Genomic DNA, 21,244 nt, shown 5'->3' on the forward strand with positions numbered 1-21,244 from the left:
AGTCAGAATTGCATGGCAAGACTCAGCTCTAACTAGGGCACTATGACTTATTCATCCAAAATACACAACTTCACAATCCTGAGCAAAACGTTGCTGTGAGCCATACATGGCACTGCACCACTGAAAACAGCAACACATAGTTGGTCTCACTGAGCTGAGGTCCTGCTTTGAAAAGGAGGAAACACATAACTCTCTCCCCCTAAAAGGCAACATCTATTGAAGATGGCACTTACTCAGGATTGTACTTAGTTAAAATTAGTCGTGTTTACGCTTCTGGAAACATGTACAGAAAGGAAGAGTGAATTCCTGGCCCACTGAAATCTGCAAGCTAATTGCTGCTTTTATCTGAGCTAGGATTTCATTTCTGTCACATGGAATTTTTTTTTCCAGCTCCTTACATCAGTTCAGAACAGCAAGACTGTAAGAGTGTATTTTAAAGCCTACTTTTAGTGAAATTCACTAATAAAGTAAGAGCAGATATTAACAAGGAGAGCCATCCAACATCCACTCCATGACATGAAAAGCCAACCGTGTCCTGGGCTGCATCAAAAGAAGCGTGGCCAGCAGGTCGAGGGAGATGATTCTGCCCCTCTCCTCTGTGCTGGTGAGGCCTCACCAGCATCTACATCCAGATGGTGAGCCCTCAGTACAGGAGGGATGTGGACCTGTTAGAGAGTGTCCAAAAGAGGGCCACAAAAATTATGCAAGGCACGGAACACCTCCTCCACACAGACAGGCTGAGAGAGCTGGGGCTGTTAAGCCTGAAGAAGGGAAGGCTCCAAGCAGACCCCAGAGTGGACTTTCAGTATCTAAGGGGGAGCTGTAGGAAAGAAGAGGACAGATTCTTTAGCAGGGTCTGTTGCAAAAAGACAAGAGAAAATGGTTTCAAACTAAAAGAAGGGAGAGTTAGATTGGATACAAAGAAGAAGTATTTTACAATAAGGGTAGTAAGGCAAGGAACAGGTTTCCCAGAGAGGTGGTGGATGCCTCTTTCTTGGAGACATGGAAGGTCAAGTTGGATGGGGCTCTGAGCAACCTGGTGTAGTTGTAGACATCCCTGTTTACTGCATAGGAGTCGGAGTAGATGACCTTTAAAGGTCCCTTCCAACTCAAAAGATTCTATGATTCAATGATTCTGTGTGTGCAGCTAGCCTGATGCTCCATTTCAAAATATTTACCAAATGAAATTCTTATAGCAAAGTTTATACTCTGCACTGAGAGATCCCGTTAGGCTGAATGTTCCCATAGTCACTTCCATTGTGTCTTGCTTTGAGCACATTTCCAAGAAGAGGAAATGGCAGGAACACTAACCATCAGCCCATCAAAGCACCAGGAGCACACCCTACAGAAACTGAAGACACCATCTGGTTCTGCAGAAGGTCTGGTATCTCCTATAAATATTTGAGGTAAAGAGTCCCATCTCAGAATTTCCACAAAATTCAGAATATTGAATTCTAGCTCTCATTTGCGACCCAACAGTATAATACAGTCCATTTTTCAGGATGCTTATGATGATTCTTGACACACACTTCTGGCTTGCAAGCACCTTCCCCATGAGTAAAAAAAGGGCAGTGTATGGTATGAGTATTACTGGTCACATCCTGAACATAGTGTCACTAGGAATGAGGCCAACAATCTGCATGGATTTTTTATGGCTCTGAGTTCCCGGATATTGATTTGAAACTTCTCATTCCCAAAGGGCTATTGGCTAAGCTGACACTTCTTGGGTTGATGGATGTAGCAGAAGAAAATCATATAGACAAGAAAAAAAGAGGAACAACCACTTGCATATTCTGTCTGGGTTTTCTCACTGGCGTGAGAACATCACCTCTCACACTTGGGTGTCTTTTTCTAGCACAGTTCAAGACAGGTCTGACTCCCAGACTGACATTGGATAGATATATGCTGCCACGTGCCTCCTGAAGCTATGAAGCATTTCATTATAAGAAACATGTGATGCAAGACTGTACAGCAATGTGCAATAAACTCCCTGGTTGCAACCACTGGCAGCATGTTGTTAACATCCCCACTGCTATGACACCTGCAAAGAGGAGGCTCTTGTGTGGGTAATGGCTCTGTCCTACCATTAAAGTATTACCTGGCTATGAAGAAATCACCATCCTGAAGCTTCCAAACCCTACATCATGATGGGAATATGGCGTCAGCAGCTGCATGAGTGCTACCTGTAGATCCATTAATCTGCCATAGAGCCACAGGAAGAAAGGTGGTCTCAGTCTTAGAAAGGGAATGCACTCCAGGCCAAAAGTGCCAGGGATGTAATAGAAGAAGAACTTGTGTGCCTTGATGCTAGTAGAGAGAGAGGAAGTGGATAACCACTGACTTTGGGCTTTGATTCCAGCAGTGTGAGCAGGAGCTGTGGTTTCTGCAGCCAGCTCCAGTAACCCAAGCCGGTCAGTGAATCCAGGGGCTGCAGCACCTCAGTATCTGCATGGCAGTGTAGGTAAAAAGCTGGAGCAAGGGCTGCCCAGACTTACTGCTTCTCAAAGGTTGTCACAGGGCTGCAAGATCACTGGTTTGGGAAAAGAAACAAAGGACCTGACACGGCAGAGATTTCCATGTGTCAGAGTGCACAGCTAGGCTGAGTGTCTTCATGAGAAGCCCATGATGGATCTGTAGCTCTCTGCCCTTTTGGGTCCCAGGATTAAGAGAGAATTTATTTGATACATTCTCTCACCAAGGCAACAGAAATATTTGCTGGAGCCTGACCGACACATGTGGTAGAGACCTGGAACGCAGCTTTGGAAGAGGCATCAGTGTGGTGAAGAGATAAAAGCTGGCTGGGGGGGAAACATAATCATAGTGGAAATAGAAGGAAATAGAGAGAGACTAATGAACTGAAATGGCACTGGATGTACTCTACCCTATAGTGCCATCAGGGAGGGAGGGCACAGTGTCAGCACTTCATTTATAGAACTCCTTGTGCATACATCCAGGAACATATCTATAAGTAATCACATCCCGTTAGACCAGAGGCAAAGACTGAGATACAATCTTTTGTTGCTTGCTGCTTGCTACTTCTGCTAAAAAGTACTGAGCATGTTTTCTCTGCTACCTCTTTCACAGCAGGGCTTAAAGAAGTAAAAATAAATAATTTGTTTTAATTTATTAAAACAACCCAATAATAAAAATGGAAATATTTCAGCTTTTTTTTTTTTTCATTAGCAAGACCTGCAGTAAAGAATTATTTAGAATGTTTTCTTTTTTTTTTTTTCTATCTAGATTTTAATTTTATTTATTTATTTTAACACAATGGCAATGCTGAAAGTATTCTTTGAACTTTCAATGTCACAACCATACACTGCATCACAGATCTATTCTTTGGTTTGTTAATTTTTAAAAATATAAACCAAACAGAAAGAAGGAAACCTAAGTGGTAATGCATTTGTCAGAGATAAATAAAATTGAAGATAGCTTTATGTTGGAGGCTTCCACAAGCTACTGCCTTCATCAAAAAACACTCTGTATGGTTATTGAATAAGGCCTGTAATGACAATTCCTCTTCCTCTTCAATGCAATCTGTATCCTGCAAAACACCAGAGGAATGGGCTCTGATGATCATTTACTGTTGAGGACTGGGGATCTGCAGAACAGAGTTCTTTTCCCAGCAAGGGGAAAGAACTTCCTATGGAAGTCAGGTGGAAAGACTGGGCTGGTAGAGAAATCCTTATAAGAAAGGTATCACAGCTCCCCATCACAAAATTAATGAATATAACGAAGAAAATCAGTAACACTGAGATGATGTTACTGAGTGAATAGGCTTTTAATGACTCAATCCTGACACAGCCTAATTCAAAAAATGTAAAACTGAGGAATACATTAGAAGTACTAAGAGAAACAGAACCGCATAATGAGCATACTTCTGGTAAATCACAGTGGCTGATAACCATAAACATGACACAGCACTAAAACAATAACCTTTAGCCTGTGAAAGCTATGAGGGTATTTTTGGGAGCTGTAATCACCAACAGTCACGACAAAATACCCTTTCCATAGTAAATAGCTCTTGGTGACAGCTATTTATTTCAAGATAGTGGGAATATAAAAATTGAATATATCTGAAAGAATTGATTCTGGAGGATAAGTATTGTAGTAGTTAGGTTCAAAATGTGCATCTCTGCATTTACTGTTCTGTACAACAAGCAGAGCAGAGCAGTTCTTGTCATTTTGAACATAAGCATTAAATCCATGTGAACAATTTATTAGTTCCAATAAAATCAAAGAGCAAAGAATTATTCAAAACAAAGTTCTCTCTGTTGCAAGCATAATTTCCACTTCAGCATAATTTCAAATGCTGTCCTATTTTCCCTAGACAAAGAAAACAAGAACCAGTCATCATTTGCACTTTTTGGATTAAAAATCTTCTCTCAAAATTGCTGTGGCTTTTTAATTTCCATTTCAATCCATTATCATTAAGGCATTAAAAGGGCTGATGGCTTAAAGTTTCTCTAAAATGCTTTCAAATTCTCAGTCGCTGGGACATCAAATGATTTTCTAAAATGCAGTTTTAAAGAGGAAAGAGACAGAAAAGAAGCAAAGAAAAAAAGAAAGCCCAGAAAACCTGCTGCATGTATGAAGAAGCCTTTATAATTAACACACTATTTTCTCCATAATTCACAGCCACTCTTAAAACCAGAGAAGAGAAGAAAAATGTACTTTATTAAAAAAAAGCTGTAAATAAGTTGGACTCTTAAATCAGCAAGGAATCTAAGAATGTGGCTAACTCTAAAGCACATAAACAGTCATAAGCAGTGTCAATTATCATTAACATTTTTGTTATCAGGATTCACTCTTGGCTGGCCTGGACACCAGATTAGCACTCCGTATATCAGTGGAATCTCACCAACTTGAACTGACTGACCACATAACCAAAACACATCAACCTGTAGATTTTTTCTTAACAATAACTCCTCTCTCCATGAGAATGTGCCCATTCTGCCGAGAAACCCCCGAACCCATTTAACACCACTGGTAAATTTGCTGAACAAGTTCTTTTTTGCTCTCATCTACATCCTTATTCAGAAAGACAAAGGTAGAGCAAAGAATGGTACAAATCTGCTAACTTCTGCAAGGTTTTTTTGGAAGGATGGAAAAGAAAAGCAAACAGTATGCAACAGCTGCTTTTAGATTATATGCAATATCTGTTTGAACACATATTTATAGGCCTAGGAAGGTGTACTAGCAACTCTCACACGAGCAAGATCAGGCTTATGAAAGTCTGCTTATTTTGGCTAAATAAAAAGGAGTGGGAAAAGGAAGACCTTGGGATAGGTAGTTTTTAAATCCACTTAAAAACACATAAAGCAAATGCAGAATTTCATTACTGTCATATACATTATTCTGTGGAACTCTAAAGATGGACAGAAATAAGAGCATGTCCTTCTCACACGAGGAAAGAAGGGAGGGCATGCTCGCTACAGAAGGCTGGGATAAATCATTCAATCTTTGAATGACTCCTGCTGACACTTCAGGCAGACCAGCGTTGGCCAGAGCCTTTGCAGACTTCCAGCTTCACTATCTTTCTTGGTAGGTAACTGCCTTTAAAAGACCACGTTGACAGATTGAGCCCCAACACCAGTTATGCCAGGCATGCTGCTGCTGGCTGCAGAGCCAGTTGTCACACCATGAGATGTGTGATAAAATGGGAGGCAGAGCAAAACACAGACGCCCATTAGTTTGAGGCTGAAAAGCACAACTGTGCACAAGCAACATTTTACCTGATCTTTAATTGCCCTTCTGAGGACAAAACCACCCATTTCTTTCAGCTGTGGAGCAGCAGAGAGAAAAAATATCACTCAAAATCTGAACTGTGAAACAACACATGCCATCTTACCTTCCAAATGTTCTGTGGTAACCAGTCCTAATGCTACCATGAAGGCAATTTTCTATGGAAAAAATAAACAGGGGTTAGATTTTCTATTGTGACAATCCTGGTAGAAGTAAGTAATCTAGCACTGATAGAATAAGCTTAATAAAGGTCTTTTAGAAATGTCTATTACCTAAATGCATATGAAAAAGCAATTCAAGATTTGCTTCAGATATGCCTGGTCAGTCATGCCCTACTTGTAGAATATAAGTAGTGTTCAGAGACATAAGGCCAGTGCTGTATGAGTACTAATGCTACATAACACATGATCAAAATCCAGTCCATTCAATTTCATATTGCCAGTTGCATTGTTACTCCACTCTCTGAAGAAGTGATTGTGTATTAGTATCACTGTCTGGACCTGGCACTGTTTTTACTGGATATGAGCAAGCTGTACTAAGAAAATATGACACACACTTTCACTGAGCTTTACAATGCTGTAAATACATCTGTTAATAATCAAGAAGACATTAGAAGTATAGTCTCCCAACAGAGACTCTCCTAATTAGTCTCTCCTAATTGCAACCTTTCAGTACCTAAAGGGAGCCTACAAACAGGAGGAGAATCAACTCTTTGAAAGGGTAGATAACAGCAGGACGAGGGGAAATGGTTTTAAGTTGAGGGAGGGAAGATTTAGGTTGGAAGTCAGGGGGAAATTCTTCAGAGAGTGGTGAGATGCTGGAACAGGCTGCCCAGAGAGGTTGTGGATGCTCTACCCCTAGAGGTGTTCAAGGCCAGATTGGATGGGGCCTTGGGCAGCCTGGTCTAGTATTAAATGTGGAGATTGGTGGCCCTGCATGTGGCAGGGGGGTTGGAGCTTGGTGACCCTTGAGGTCCCTTCCAACTCTGGCCATTCTGTGATTCTGTGATTCTGTGTACAGAACAGTTCAGAAATTGCTTTTCCTAAGTTACAGAAAAATTATAACGTGCGTGGACTACAAATAGACACTCTGGTACTTTGCCCCAGTGGGGAGTGAACAAATACCTTGCACTGACAGTGGTGAACTCATTTGACAGTGGGGAATGTGATCTAAAATACGACTCAGAATTCTTGTACATTGTATACATATAAAACACATTTGAATATCAACAAAACTTCAAAACATAGCTGTGCAGTAATAGGTCAAGTACTAGAGCAGACTTACATTTTGTGTCAGTGATTTCTCATTGGAAATTCTTCCTGGCAGAAAAAGTTTTGCTGGATCAGAAATTCCTTTTTATGCATTCTGTTTTCTTAAATGGAAAACTGAAATTTTGCTATGTAGTTCCTAGCCCAAACTGAACTGAACTCTTGGTTTCAAGTCAGACCCGGGATAACACAAGGCCTCCTTTCTGTGCTGTTCTGAACAGCCTTGTTGGGCCATGTTACACAGGTGGCATTTTCACCAGGTGCTATTCCACAGGAGAGAGAATCTAACTTGAAAACTCAAGCTATTAGGGGCCCAGGCAAGCAAAACTCACAATCCAACTGTGGCAAAGCACCCTATGACCATTGGAGGATATGATCATCATGCTCACCCAAAATAAAATGAATAGGTTTAGGTTGAACTAACTGGAATGTTTAGGTAGTATAAGGTCAAAATGTTCTGTTTCAACCAGAGAAATGTCAGAAGAACACATTTCAACAGTCCCAAGTCAAAATTAATTTGACCATCTTGTTGATGATTCAATTTTCAGCCCAGGATAAAATCAACTAGTAAGTCACTTTCATGCATCAGTAAAAGGAAGCACATCCTCATTTTAGAAATAAAGGATCTAGCTAAGGAGTGGGTTAGAGGGTGAGGATTGGATATCCATACTGTTCTTCCATCTGTGAAAATATCTACATTCAGAAGATGAACTAACAAAGCCATAAGATAGGAATACTGTCATTCCACGATCCCCTAGTATGTAATTCCTCCTGTAGATTAAAGAAATATAATTTAAATCCTAATCACCAGCAATTTGGATGGGACATATGCCATATTTTTGCCCTCCATAACTTTGGTAATGACAAGCACATGTACATTCGCATGTCGTACCCTGATTTCATTAATGCTCACTCCTTACATGTCTAAAACACCAGCTACACACAGTGGGGATTCCACATGTGAAGGGAAAGATGAATATTTGATCTGAGACCCACTGAGAAGATCTGAGAAGAAAATTTGTCAATTGAGTAGAATTACAAGCTTCTCTCCACCCCTACTGAAAGTAACTTCGTGGCAGGATACATCAGCACTCTGAGCAGAAGTGATAGAGACATTTCAATACAGAATCAGAGAGTTGGAATGGTTAATGTGAAACTGTATTTTCCCAAAGGAGCATAGATTGTCTATCTTACCCAAAGATCAGGCTGTAAAGGGAGCATGTATTTTCTGACATCTAAACTAACATTATTTGTGTACAGGAACCCTTGCTAAACAATTTTCTCTATTTATACTAACAGTATTCAAATATATATCTAATTAAACGTAATGACAGCATACTTGCTTAACGTACGAAGAGCTTTCATAAATGGACTTGATAATTATCTCACTATTAAAGAAAGGAAGCATTAGCTTTTATAGTTGTTTGGAAGATGGATTCTTTTTAAAGGATTCAGTAAAAGCTGCATTCATTTTAACAAGCATATTATATTAACAGCATTTTTAAAATGGGTTTTGCTATTTCATGCTCATGCAGCCTATTGGATTAAACTCAGAATACTGCTTCCACTGCAGTGCTTTGCTTTCAAGTACCACAGAGTAATGGCAAGGCAATGCTGTTTCTTCTCTGCGCAGGAATCCACAAAACTGATCCTTTAGTTTTTCCAGCTTTTTAATCACTAGCATTTAGTCCAAAACAGCAATGAGTATCTCTTTGTCCTTCTTAGATAGAATTTAAAACACTGTTAGCTAAACAACCAGCATTTCTGGCATTAGTTTTTCTTTTAAATAAAAAAACGCTAAAAAAGTACCAGAAATGTAACATTTTACTGACACACAAAATGAAATGCAAAATGTTTTGTGCAATTCTGACCGTCTCTTTCTGTACTAAACTCAGTAAAACAACAACAACACACTGATGACAGAAAAATAACAGGCACTTTCTTCACAGAAGAACTGCTCCCTAGCACAATTCCTTAATTTCTAGCTGGGGAGCAGAAAGTTCAAGGTCAGGACAAAAGACAGCCAGCATCCTCGATCTCTTGTTTGTTTAGAAACTCAGGAACTGCAGGTGGAACTCCTGGCTACTGGAAGGTCTGGTTATTTCTGGATTATTTATTTTGAATTTTAAATGTAATTTGTTCAATCCCATCTCTCACAATGGAAATTTATGTTGAGACATACTTGAGTTCCTGCCTCAGTTTTGTGCTTTGAAGACAAATAAAGGTGTGGAGAGAAATGCCTAGGATGCTTGTTTTCCTTAAGAAAAGATCACAGTATCTTTGTTACTCTTTGTCTCAAATTTAATCATCTGTTAAACAGCCATGACTGCTTTTAGAAATATGCAGTATGTCTTTTCATGAAGCAAAACAAAGATTTTTACAAAACCATTTCATTTTATAATTGCATGTTCTATTTATGTCATTACATGTGTTTACACTAATTATGTTGTTAGCTCTAATTACACTAATTGCTCAAATACATTATAATCTACTAAAGTTTACTTTCAAAGCACAAAAGAAATTAACTCTAGACCTAAAGACCTATATATTTATAGCTGTGAAACAAATCTAAGAAAAGAAAAAAAAAGTCATACTTTCATACTTAAGGACACGGCTTCAGCATCCTACCTACCCAGAAAAACATGCTTGCTGAGGCCTCCTGTATGTACTATGGGAACAATGATCTTGGTTACAAAAAGGCAACCAAAGAGACCATTGACACCAGGACATGCTCATTAGCAATTTAACAGAAAGCTATACCAACATGTGTCCCCAGTCACGTGGTCTCTTCCTGCATCCCTCTGGAAGATATTTGCTTAATATACTTTTGCAGGGGATAAGTTATGGGCAAAGAAAAGATGATGTTTTTTTCTAAAATTCTTTTTCAAGCAGAATCTACTAGCCTTTCTGCCCAGCAGGTGCTGCACAATAATAATAATAAGGAAACATTTCTCTAAAGAAAATAGATTCATGTGGTCCGATTGTTCAGTGACAATGAAGATTCATACCAAAAGTCAGATTTTAAGCTGGGGAGATTTCGTAACTGTTGTTCAGCAGGGCTTCTGCATAAAGCTGTGATGTTCTAGGCCAGAAGTCACAATATTTATTCCTTAACACTCTTTTAAGTATACAAGCCTCTCAAAATGGTAAAACGAACTACCACCCACACTGCTCACATAACATTAAAAACTTATATTGCACTAGTGCTCTTATACCTACAGCTCCGAGAATGCCTTCTTGCTACAAGCATATTAGAGTAATAAGGTTAGGACGTCACGTAATCTGAGCATTTCAACATCAGAAGTAAATTCAGCTTGTATAATTTCTCAAATTGCCTCAAAAGTATGCACAATCTAATTTGAATATATCTAGTAAAACCAAAACGCTTGTTAAACATAGTCTCCATTTCTACATCTTCTGATTTGTATTTTTCTTTTACATAGTAAATATAGTTCATGAAAGAGTTTTAACCCTATAACCTGCTCTTTATTCAGAGAGAGAATGTGTACATATTGAATAGCAAGCACACAGCAAATGCATAGAAATATGTCGCTACACGCAATCTAGAGGTTGCAAAATTCATTACAAAGAGAACAAAAATGTAAAAGATCAGCTTATAGAAAGAAATATTAATTTGATCTCATATACAGCCTGTAAAGCTGGTGTTAGTTATTTGCTAGCATAAAATAAAATATTATCAGCTTGTATATATCTTTCAGAAGAAATACAATTATACTCATACAAGGTGCCTGGATCATTGTAAGACCTACAGTTCTTACATTCTGCGACAATGGAAGATTTGAATGATGCAAACCAAACTTGTCAGAGTAGCTCTCTAGGGCAGGAATCACTCCATTTGCAATCAACCACAAGCACAAATACAGTAATTATATATGCACGCAGAAAAGTGTTTAAAAATGGTCCCTAGAGTTCAACCATACTGTAACAGATTTACAATACTACTAATAATAAAATAAATCACCTCTGGATTTTCCTCCTTTTTCTTTTTGGTAGGAGGGGGTCCCTGAGCTGACTCTTCAGGAGGTTTCTTTGTCTCCACTTTACTTTCTGTCTGGGTTTGGACTTGAGGCTGAATAATGATAACCTAAAAGACAACGTACAAACAAAAGAACAGAATTCACTACACGAAACTGGAATTTTCTGCCTGAAACTTGATTCTTCACAGAATGGTTAGTTGATACCTATGTAGATAATAAATGCAAATCATAAGTCAATAGTATCAAGAACTGGATACCTAGCTTAGGTCTCTAAATCTCTACTAAACTTTCCACAGATTAATCTTTATAGATGTATCATAAACTAGCAGCAGCCTAAGGGAGCCATTTGACATTAACATCTCTGCAAATCAGGACACTGTATTCAGAGGGCTAGTGAAGCTGTTTCAGTGGCCTAAATTTACTATCCAGGTTGTCAGTGATTCTAAATTGTTTCCTTTAATTCACTTCACATACACATAGAAGAGATGGAACTACTATACACTCAAAGTAATAGCCTGACCTCAGTCATCCCAGTGTTATTTCAGAGTAAGTACACGTGGAGTGGAGGGAAGGTGCTCCTCAGAAATACTGATGTAACTGAGATCAGAGTTGAGTCCTAGTATTTACGGATTATGAGTGGTGGACATCCAGTTTTGTGTAAACAAAGTAAAATACACTTTTTAAATTAAAATTAACTGAGTTTTAGAACCTTATCTATAGGAATTATTATACAGATTTCTTATGCATGCATCTATTACTGTCTGATTTACTACATAAAGATTTACATGTTACAAATAACATTACCTCGGAAGGCATTAAATTAAAAGGAAAGAAAGACAATTTTTGATGCCAGAACTACACACGTGACTTTACACCCATAATCAAAGCTTCATAAAGGAGTATGGAAGTTTCCCAAGTTCACCTTCTTGATGAAAGCTATTGGATTTCAACATGGAGTCTCTTCCATCTAATTGCTAACCTTAGACCAATTTATTTAACTGTTATATATGGGTACTTGATTTCCACTCAGTCACTCTAAAAGACTCAATAGCATAAAAAGGTATTTTTTTAACCAGTAACTAGTTTGAGAAAGAAAAATAAATAATTTTAGAGAAGTATGGAAGAGATGCTTAGTTTTATTTATTCACAAACCATACTGCATCCTGTATTCTTTGTTAGCACTGTATGAAAACCTGTGCTGCCAATAATATCCAGAGCAGCGGGATCCTAGCAGCAAATTACAATGAATGTCTGCTGGTTTTATTGGCAGACTTCATTGAATCTATTTCTGGTACACTACACGAGTGGTGAAGTTCTTGTATTTCAAAGCTGAAAAACTGTACAAACAGGAAACAATAAATTTATAACTTGATTTTTTCCTACTGATCTGTTGATCAGTTTTGAAACTCTGATCTCTCATTTCATTTGGCTTGCCCCTGGAAACATAGAAGGGAATGCCTGATTATTTGATACATTCCCCTGGGACCAGTTGATATAACTGATATCACCATATAATTGAAGAGGGAGTCCATAGGAAATTTGAGCCTGCAAAGAAATCTGAAATATTATTAATAAGAAATGGTTTAAGAAAAGGGAAGATCATAATGTCAAGTTATATACTGATGCATTTTAATCCCACTAAAAACAGGCTATTTACATTGATAAATGTTTACTGGCATCCATGTGTCCTGCTAAGGATTTTCCCATTGCTTTCTGAATGTTTCTTTTCCCAGAAACCACCGGCATTATTCCATATAGAGCTGTGCAGGACAAGAGGGACAGGCACTTATTAGAAAGAGTCCAATTGTGGGCTATCAATACACTCAAGCAGTTCCGTGAGGAAAGGCTGAAACAGCGGGCTTTGTCAGCCTGGAAAAGAGAATGCTTCAGGGGATCTATTCAACATGTGCAAATCCATGAAGAGAAGGTAGACAGAAGATGGAAGTGGGGTCTTCTCTATGGTGCCCAGTGCCAGAATCAGAGCCAATGGGCACAAATTGGAGCAGAGGAGGTTCCCTCTGAATACCAGGAAGCAATTCTCTGCTGTGCAGTTGTCAGAGCATTGGCACAGGTTGCCCAGAGGTTTTGGAGTCTCCTCCTTGTAAATCTCCAGAAGCCACTTGGATGTGGTCCTGAGCACACTGTTCTGGGTGTCCCAGCTTGAGCAGGGGACGGAGCAGAATTCTCTTCCCACCTCAGTGATTCTGTGAACATCCTGCTCACATCAGCATCATAATTCCCGTGTTTGGCACCTCAAAGGCAGCACGAATCTGAACCTACCTTGCTATCGGCGCTGATGAGGAGTGGCTGCACTTTGATGCTGTCATTGACCACAGAGACAGTAGCGCTGGTGCTGATAGGGGCTGCATTGCTGGGGGAGGTGGAGATGATGGCGTAGGCCACACCGGCACTGCTCAGAGGTGATGAGAGAGGGGTAGGATCAGTGACGCTCTGTGCCTGGCTGTTAGGCGTCTCTACATGGCTGACGGTGTTGTTGGCAGTGGGGAGGGCAGGGCTGGGATTTTTGATGCTGACGACAGTCGCCTTTTGGAAGGTTGGAGGCTGCTTGGATGGTTGGTCTCTGCATGGGGAAATAGGGAGGCTGTCTGGAATCAGGGTCTTTGGCCTAACCTGAAAAAAAAATTAGATGTTATTAGGCATAATCCAACACTGTAATGGATAAATGCTGCATACATGCACTCTGCCCATAGACTAAAATTGTATTAGCCATGCAACAAGAGCGTCTACAAAAACATAACATTGCAACTCCAGGTTGACAGCCATTCATTTTCCAGTAGACGTATTCTCTCCACTCCTCAACTGAGCCATTCTGTAGTCCCTAACTCATTGCAATGCTGAACAAGAAGGGAGAAAAAAGTCAGTCCGTCCCTTTTATTAGCACACATCCAAAGGCACTTCCACGGATGGAGGAGAAGCCATTTGCCAGTGTTTGTGTAGGCTGCACCTTTTCATGGAACAATGAATGATAGCTGAAAACAATAGTTTCCAGCTAATGTGATGTGTTTCCAGTGGAGTAATTAATGTCAGCCTGTCAACAGGGCTCTGACTGAACAACGTGGTAACTACAGTTCTAGAATTGAAAATAAATAATTTAAACTGCTTCACATGAAGTTAACTTCACTCCTGGCTTATTCGTTAACATGGCCACATAAAACAGCTGGCTCTTTGTGTGCTTATTTCATCCTGTCACTTCTTGCACCTTCCATACTGTGAAACAAAATGACAAGCTCTAGCAGACAGGCACTGGAAACAGCTGCCTGTGCCCTTCCAGTCTGCTGCATCCAACCTCCAGCCTTAGTACTCCACTGAATGAAAAGACAGGGATGTACTGATGTAAGGAAAATCACCTCTCGGGGCTGGCCATAAGCCTCTGTCAAGGAGGAGCCAACCCATATCTCAAGGAGAATACTTGCAACACATGTATTTCAACTCTTTGTACTTCAGTAGCTCAGCCCTCAGTTACCACTCGGTCCTAAGTTCAATGAACAGTACAAATATGCATTAGAATTACAGTCCCTCTTAGGGGTATATGAACTACAAGCAATTAAGGCAAATGGAAAGCGAAAAAGCAAGTCGAGCCAGGCTGGAGGCCTTGCCCAAGGTGTGGCAACAGATAAGCAACAAAGCTGGAAGCCAGTTCACTCACAGCTTTGGATTGACACTGAAAGGCCTTTCAGACTCAACGCAAAATGTCTCAAAACTACACTAAACTAGGACAAACCACACTCAAGATATGCTGACAATAGCCCAATTTTTTTTTTCTTTTTTTCTTGCTATTTTTCCTCTATTCAGTGAGTTCAGATTCACATATTTAACATAAGGATTACTTAATTTACTTAGTTAAGATACCAGACAAATATCTTGTCCAAGATATTTTAGAAAGGAGTTTATATTTAACTTCATATTGACAACTTGGTAATGATCTAATTTTCAAAAGCAATGCCCAGAGGTTTGGTTTAAAACCATCCTCACTCAGGCATTTCACAAAACTAATGCTTATTACATGAAAAAGCACCCAGTGCAATAGCAGCATGAAGCAGAGACAGATACTTAAGGCACCTTGTTCATGTCTGGATCAGTCAATTATACAAGCAGATATTGTAATATCTATTTTTACACTTTCATAATAATACCATTTTCCCTCCTATACCTTATATAAGTCTTTCATATGTAAGCCTTTAACAAGCTGTTCAAGCCCATGTGCTCAGAGACATGTTCACAGAAATAGTGCCATTATTCAGAAAAAGTCTGAGACGCTTGGCAAAATACAGTTAAAATGTATTCTCTTGGCCAAAAAAAAAATCGAAATTTAATTCTAAGCTGTCTGGCAAACTTCTAAATGTTGCTATTTCTCCTTCAATGTTTTTTAATTGTAAATTAATGTAACACCAGTTACCAGCAGAAATATTGCAAACGCACAAACAGATAAGCTCACATACACAGAGGGTGAGAGAGAGAAAATAAATAGTAGCTCTCAGATCAAAGACTTGATGTAACAGTCCCTGAGATCTTTAGAAATAATCAAGTCTGATAACAAATCATCTCAGTAGCTTTTTTAGCCAAAAACTGTCAGGCAGTCTATACAGATCTACTGTTATCTGTCACTGTCGCTTGCGTGTTTATATTTAATCAAAAGTCTACTGAAAACTAAATTCCTATATATACTCTAACTCCATAGCTGTCTTTTCTACACCATTACCTACATATATATTGATGAGTGTAATACTTCAACAGATTTTGTACAGGCTTTTTATGCAATTATGCAAATTCTGCAAGTTGTGGATGTCTGCATATGACTTTCCTACATAATAAGATCTTCCTGCCCATTTACGCAGACAATATTTCAAAGTAACTTATTCCCTAAAAAGGCTTTTCTATTGACGTATCCAATACAACTTCTCAGTGGTACAGCACAAGAATCCAAGCTATTCTGAGCCTATGAAGAACATAAGCTGGGCATTTTCTGCCACCTTGTGATACAAAGAAGGTATAGCGGTCTTCCTATCCTAAGGCTCTGCAAATTCCCTGACAAGTTCATAGTTGTGAAAGCACACTTGTTACAGAGTAATTAAAAGAGTTGATAACGGGAAAGTTTAAGGTGCTCCTAGCACAAATTAAAGCAAAAATAAGTTAAAGTTTAAACAGTATTTCTTTCCACAGCCCATGGACATGGATCCAAAAAAAAGAAAACATGCGTAGAAATCCCTTCCTATTCACAGTGCTCTAACACCTACGGATCATAGCACTGAGTGTAAGTGTTCAATAGTGCTAAGGGGAAGATCTCTAACAGTTTCACATTACCTGCTACAGTAATAAGAATAAACGGTGTCAACTAGGAAGGAAAAAGAAAAAAAAGAAAGAGTGAGCTAACAAATTCCTTCCCTGCACTGCAAAGCAGTTGCCTAAGAGTCACCAAGGAACAGGAGAAAAAATGGGAGCAGAGTATGGACTGTCTTTTACATACAAGGTGATAAAAATCCTCTTCCACTGCAAGTAGCACAGGTTGCATGGTACCACCTCCCACTAGAAGTCATGGCAAATAAAAGGTGCCTAAGTTTGGAAGAGGAGAAGGGAAGAGGAAGAGTAACAGACAGCATGTATGTCACAAAGAGAAACTGCAACTGTTTTTCCTGTAGCTCAACACTTCCTCTCCTCAAATATCTTTCATTTAACTTCTGACAGCTGTCAAAACAGAATGTGATACTACCAGGGCTATAAATGTAGTAGAGGAAGAGCTGCTTCTTGAATACAGTGATTTCACAATGCCACGTTGTTCTCAAGTTTGCTCAATAACCTCAATAACAAAAACATTTTATTTTAGGCAGCATTATTCAGACACCCATGGTATTTCTCAAGTAACCTGCAAGAGAAGATATTTCCAGACCTGGGAATTCATAAGGTGGCTTTTCAGACCAGCAAATAACAGGGAGCTGGATCCAGTGAGAGGTGCAGAGTGCTCTTTTCTTCAGCAACCTCTAATTTCATGTATTTTAAAGAGTTTGAGATCAGAATGGAATCAGCTCTTGTGACTAGCATGTCTCCTTGAGCATCCCATATCATTAAACTCCGTCCAGATGCCCCTATGTGAAGCTAAAGGCTTCCATTACACTGAAACATCATTCCAGCTCTCAAAAGCAGAAATTGTTGCATACCACTGAGGTGCACGAATGGCTAAGTGGCTGCAGTGGCAGAGCCTGATATGTGTCACCTAACTGACAGAATCAACTGTGATTATGGGCAATCTATGTCCTATCAGGTAAACCACTCCTGTGCTGTAGTAAAGAAAAAGGTAAAAAAGAAAAACCCTTACAAAACAAGTCCTCAAGACCCAGCTCAAGCAAGTGTGGGGGAGATGAGAATGAAAACACAATTACTCCCATCTCTGTGGGCAATGATATGTAGTCCTAAAGGACAGGACTTAATGAGAATTGTTATCTCTGTGCAGATCTGCAGGTTCTCTGAGAATTCTGGCAAATACATTGTCTTCGTGGCCCAGTGAGAGAGGAAAGATAAAAGAGAACTTCAATTACAAAATGAAAAGAGATCATCATGATCCTCCAAGTCACAAAATAGCCATAGAATTGATCCCAGAAACTGAAGTCTGATTTTAACAGGAAATATGAAGGACTTCTTAATGATGAATTCATCGTCAGGCCCCAAAACTTCTAATATTTCATCATGCTTGCAAGTGGCATTTTATTGCAAGGTTGAATTTGCCTAAGTTCAGCCTCCAGTCCTGGATGTTGCTAAAGCTTTGTCAGCAGCACTGAAAAGCCCTCCCCCTTCCCAGCACTAGATATAAGCTGGATCGTGCTCAGCATCAATCAGCCCTTCATACTGGCAGGGGCGATATGTATGAGAGCAAATTTTTCAGCTCAACGCAATATCACATTGCCTTTGAGAGAAAGACCATTATTCACACTTTATTTTCACTTCACCCTTGTACTCGGAGCTTAAAAACAAAAACTCAAAATGTATTTGGCACAATTCATATGTCACAGAGGCAAAGTGCTGGGAGCAGCAGACAGAGCTTTCATTCTTGAAAAGCTTTAGAGGATCACACAGAAAACATTAGCTATGGCTGATAAAATGATTGCAATATGGGGTAATTATAACCTTCACCAGAATGAACAGATGCACAGTGACTTCAGTAAAGCGGTATCTATTTATGCCAGCTGAGGACTGACTTTCTCCATCTTTTTTTTAAATCAATAAAAATTGGGCAGAAAAACAGGTTCTTCATAACTTCACAGTAATGACATATCCTAACATCCAGCAGACCCAAATAAAAGCATTTCTACTTTCATTGATTTTTAGTATCTTTCTTGATTAGCTTCTGTTGTCGTCAGATTGGTCTGATCACAGTCAAAATAAATACAGTTTATTTTCTTGCCACAATGGCAAGATTTTTTGAAACAAGTGACTGCGGATCCACATGGACTTTTCTTCCTTCCTATTGATGGAGCCTCACAAAATAAATAAATAAATAAATAAAATAAAAATAAAAATCTTCAGTGTGCACCATGAAAAAATGCAAGTTCTGCAGCCCACATTTCCAATCCTTGCTGCTCTGGAAAGGCTGAACCAGGGAAGAAATCTTTATCTTCACTGAAATCAACAGCAATCCATGTTGTCCAGAACCACAGTTAGCACCTGAGAATGAAACTTAGTCTTTCATTCTACCTGCCATGCAAATGAAGAATCATTCTGTAATATTTTGACTTTTTTTTTTTTTCAAATCATATGCTCTACACTTGATATTTTCTTCTGGATCACACACCTACTGTTTTTTGGTATTTCAACTTGTCAGTCGTGGATAGACAACTTTAGTGACAAGGGGACACCCAGGTAACATAACCCCTGCACAATTTTTAGGTCAACAAAAGCATTTCATCTCATTTTTATTTCTCCTTCAGCCTTGCTTGATGCTACAGAAAGGGAAGCTGAGAGTGTCGTTCATGCTGGAATCTGCCATCTCTGCTTTCTGCAGATGTTGGTGGGAGGCAGTCAGGTGGGAGTTCTTTATTAAAAACATCAGTATTTCAAACACAAACTGCATTTTCACAGGAACTTAACTGACTTTTACTAATGAAATGCACATTTTCTCCTCAATTATACTGACTGCATTTTCTAGTTTGGCATTGGAGCTATTGAGATGATGATTCATAAAGTAGCTCTTATCCATTTACAAAGGGGAAAACTACTATTAAACCAGCAAATTAAAATCAATATAATTTAAAAAAAAATAACAAGCATGGGTTGAAGTTGACAAGGATTTCTGCTTTTTCCTTCCGCACAGTGATCCTATTCTTGAATATACAGTTATCCATGTGCCTCTGAGAAAAGAATGTAATCCTTATTGTTTAGGATTACAATAGAAATATAAAAGCTAGACTGTGATTAAACACACCAGTCAATAACTCACTTCTATTCTAATCTCTTCAGTATTACAAACCAGCTTGCTTCTCTCTCAGATACGTATCTGTGATTAACTTGCTTTAATTTATCTACAAGGTGTCCATGAAGACTTTAGGCACAACCCAGTGAACATCTGACCACTTTCTTCCTATCCTTATACATTTAGGGTTGGGCTCTGGACCATTCCACACAACTGGGTTTTCCTAAGTGACATTCTGGTGTCACTTTAAAGATGGGAATGTCACAGTTTAATGTTGTCCATCACATTAAAATCTTTTTGTGATTTTAGATAATAATGGCACATTATAATAATCTGACCAACCCTGAGTTGTCAAAACCAAAAAATTTTATCTGGAGAAGCATGAGACTTTAACAGTGGAGAAGGTACAACGTTGAATGTTAGAACTGCTTTAATCTTTCCTGGAGGTTGTATGGATATTTTTGGTTCTTACTTGCAGACTATCGTGGAGATCAGTCTTTTCCAGATTCTTTTCAAAATGCTCATAAGACTGGTTAGCTCTGAAGAAATCAAGGACAAGTAACATCCAGTTCTGCTCCTTCACAACTACCACAGATATGAGGGAACTCCCTCATAATGAACAGAAAATCAGATAGAGAATACAGAGGGAGGTATTTTGGAAAGTTTGTATCTGGGTACAGCCCATTTTGCTTCATGTACATACTCATCTTTTTCCAGAAAACTGGATTTCTTGCTAGGGCCAACTGCCAGCACACTCTCATCTACAAGGAATGGTTATAATCATAGCACCTTATTCACATCTTCTTCCATCTTGGCTGCACTAGAGCAATGCAAAATACCTAGCGTGAAGCACTTGGTATGCTCCAGAAAACCTACAATTCTATCAGCAACGCAGCCTGCCTATCAGACCTATCCATGAGCAAGTCACCAAGATTCCCACCAATTGCCATGTTTTCATCATGAGGGTGCTCAAGCACTGGAACAGACTTCCTTTAGAGGTGGCTGGTGCCCATGTCTGTCAGCGTTCAAGGAGTATTTTAACAATGCCCCCAAAAACATGCTTTGACTTGGCTAGTCCCAAAGTGGTCAGGCAGTCTGACTCAGTGATCTTTGAAGGTCCCTTCAAACGTTCCGTTCCATTCCGTTCCGATCTGTTCTGTTTTATTCTATTCTATACCATCCCATCCTGTCCCATCCTATTTTCCAAGCTTCCCATGAATCTCTCTGTATGAAAAACAGAGGAGGTCATGCATCCTGGTGCAGGGAATCTCTACAGCCAGACTGATGTTTACACAGGGAGAGGACTCAACCTTCTTCTCTAAGAGCACAGAACATAAACTGCGTCACTTTTGACAATAAATATTTTCTGTGTTACCCTCCTTGGACAGAAATATACAGAGGCATGTAATTAATAGTAACATGCCTATTAAAAATAAGCAAACTGATAAAAAGAAACGCTAACCAGAACACTCAGCTGCACATGCTTCTTCCTAAAGGGAAAGCATGAGAGAAGAAATAGCTTACAACAGATGTTAATCTTTCTGCTTACTGGAAGGCGTTCCAAATACAGTGACAAGCGCAGTATAAAAGCTTATATAGAATAAAACAGATTAACAATATATTTTTTAAGGGCTACATTTTTCAGCCAGACCTATGCAAACCTTTCCCTTGAAAAAGCAATTTTGTTTCTATGTTTTCTGCGTGCATACAGTCAATGAATATTAAATATTATTGCAAAACCCTTTGCTAGGTTATACACCATGTTGATTAAGGTACCTTGAATTAGATTATACCTCCTTCTCCACTAGCATTCC

The 21,244-nt window shown here is 39.1% G+C and overlaps 1 protein-coding gene across 1 annotated transcript in view; it reads right to left on the reverse strand.

The window, feature by feature from the left end:
• The window catches only part of PHF21B (PHD finger protein 21B), a 158,984-nt gene that overhangs the window by 14,633 nt on the left and 123,107 nt on the right, over positions 1-21,244 (reverse strand). Inside the window, exons 5-7 of the mRNA XM_085232894.1 lie at positions 13,292-13,642; positions 10,996-11,118; positions 5,852-5,903 (exon numbers count right to left, since the gene is read on the reverse strand). Of these exons, the coding sequence (XP_085089020.1) occupies positions 5,852-5,903; positions 10,996-11,118; positions 13,292-13,642 (526 nt within the window). The remainder of the gene's footprint in view (positions 1-5,851; positions 5,904-10,995; positions 11,119-13,291; positions 13,643-21,244) is intronic.

This window comes from Meleagris gallopavo, chromosome 1, assembly GCF_905368555.1.
Source record: "Meleagris gallopavo chromosome 1, MGAL_WU_HG_1.1, whole genome shotgun sequence".
Taxonomy (NCBI): domain Eukaryota; kingdom Metazoa; phylum Chordata; class Aves; order Galliformes; family Phasianidae; genus Meleagris; species Meleagris gallopavo.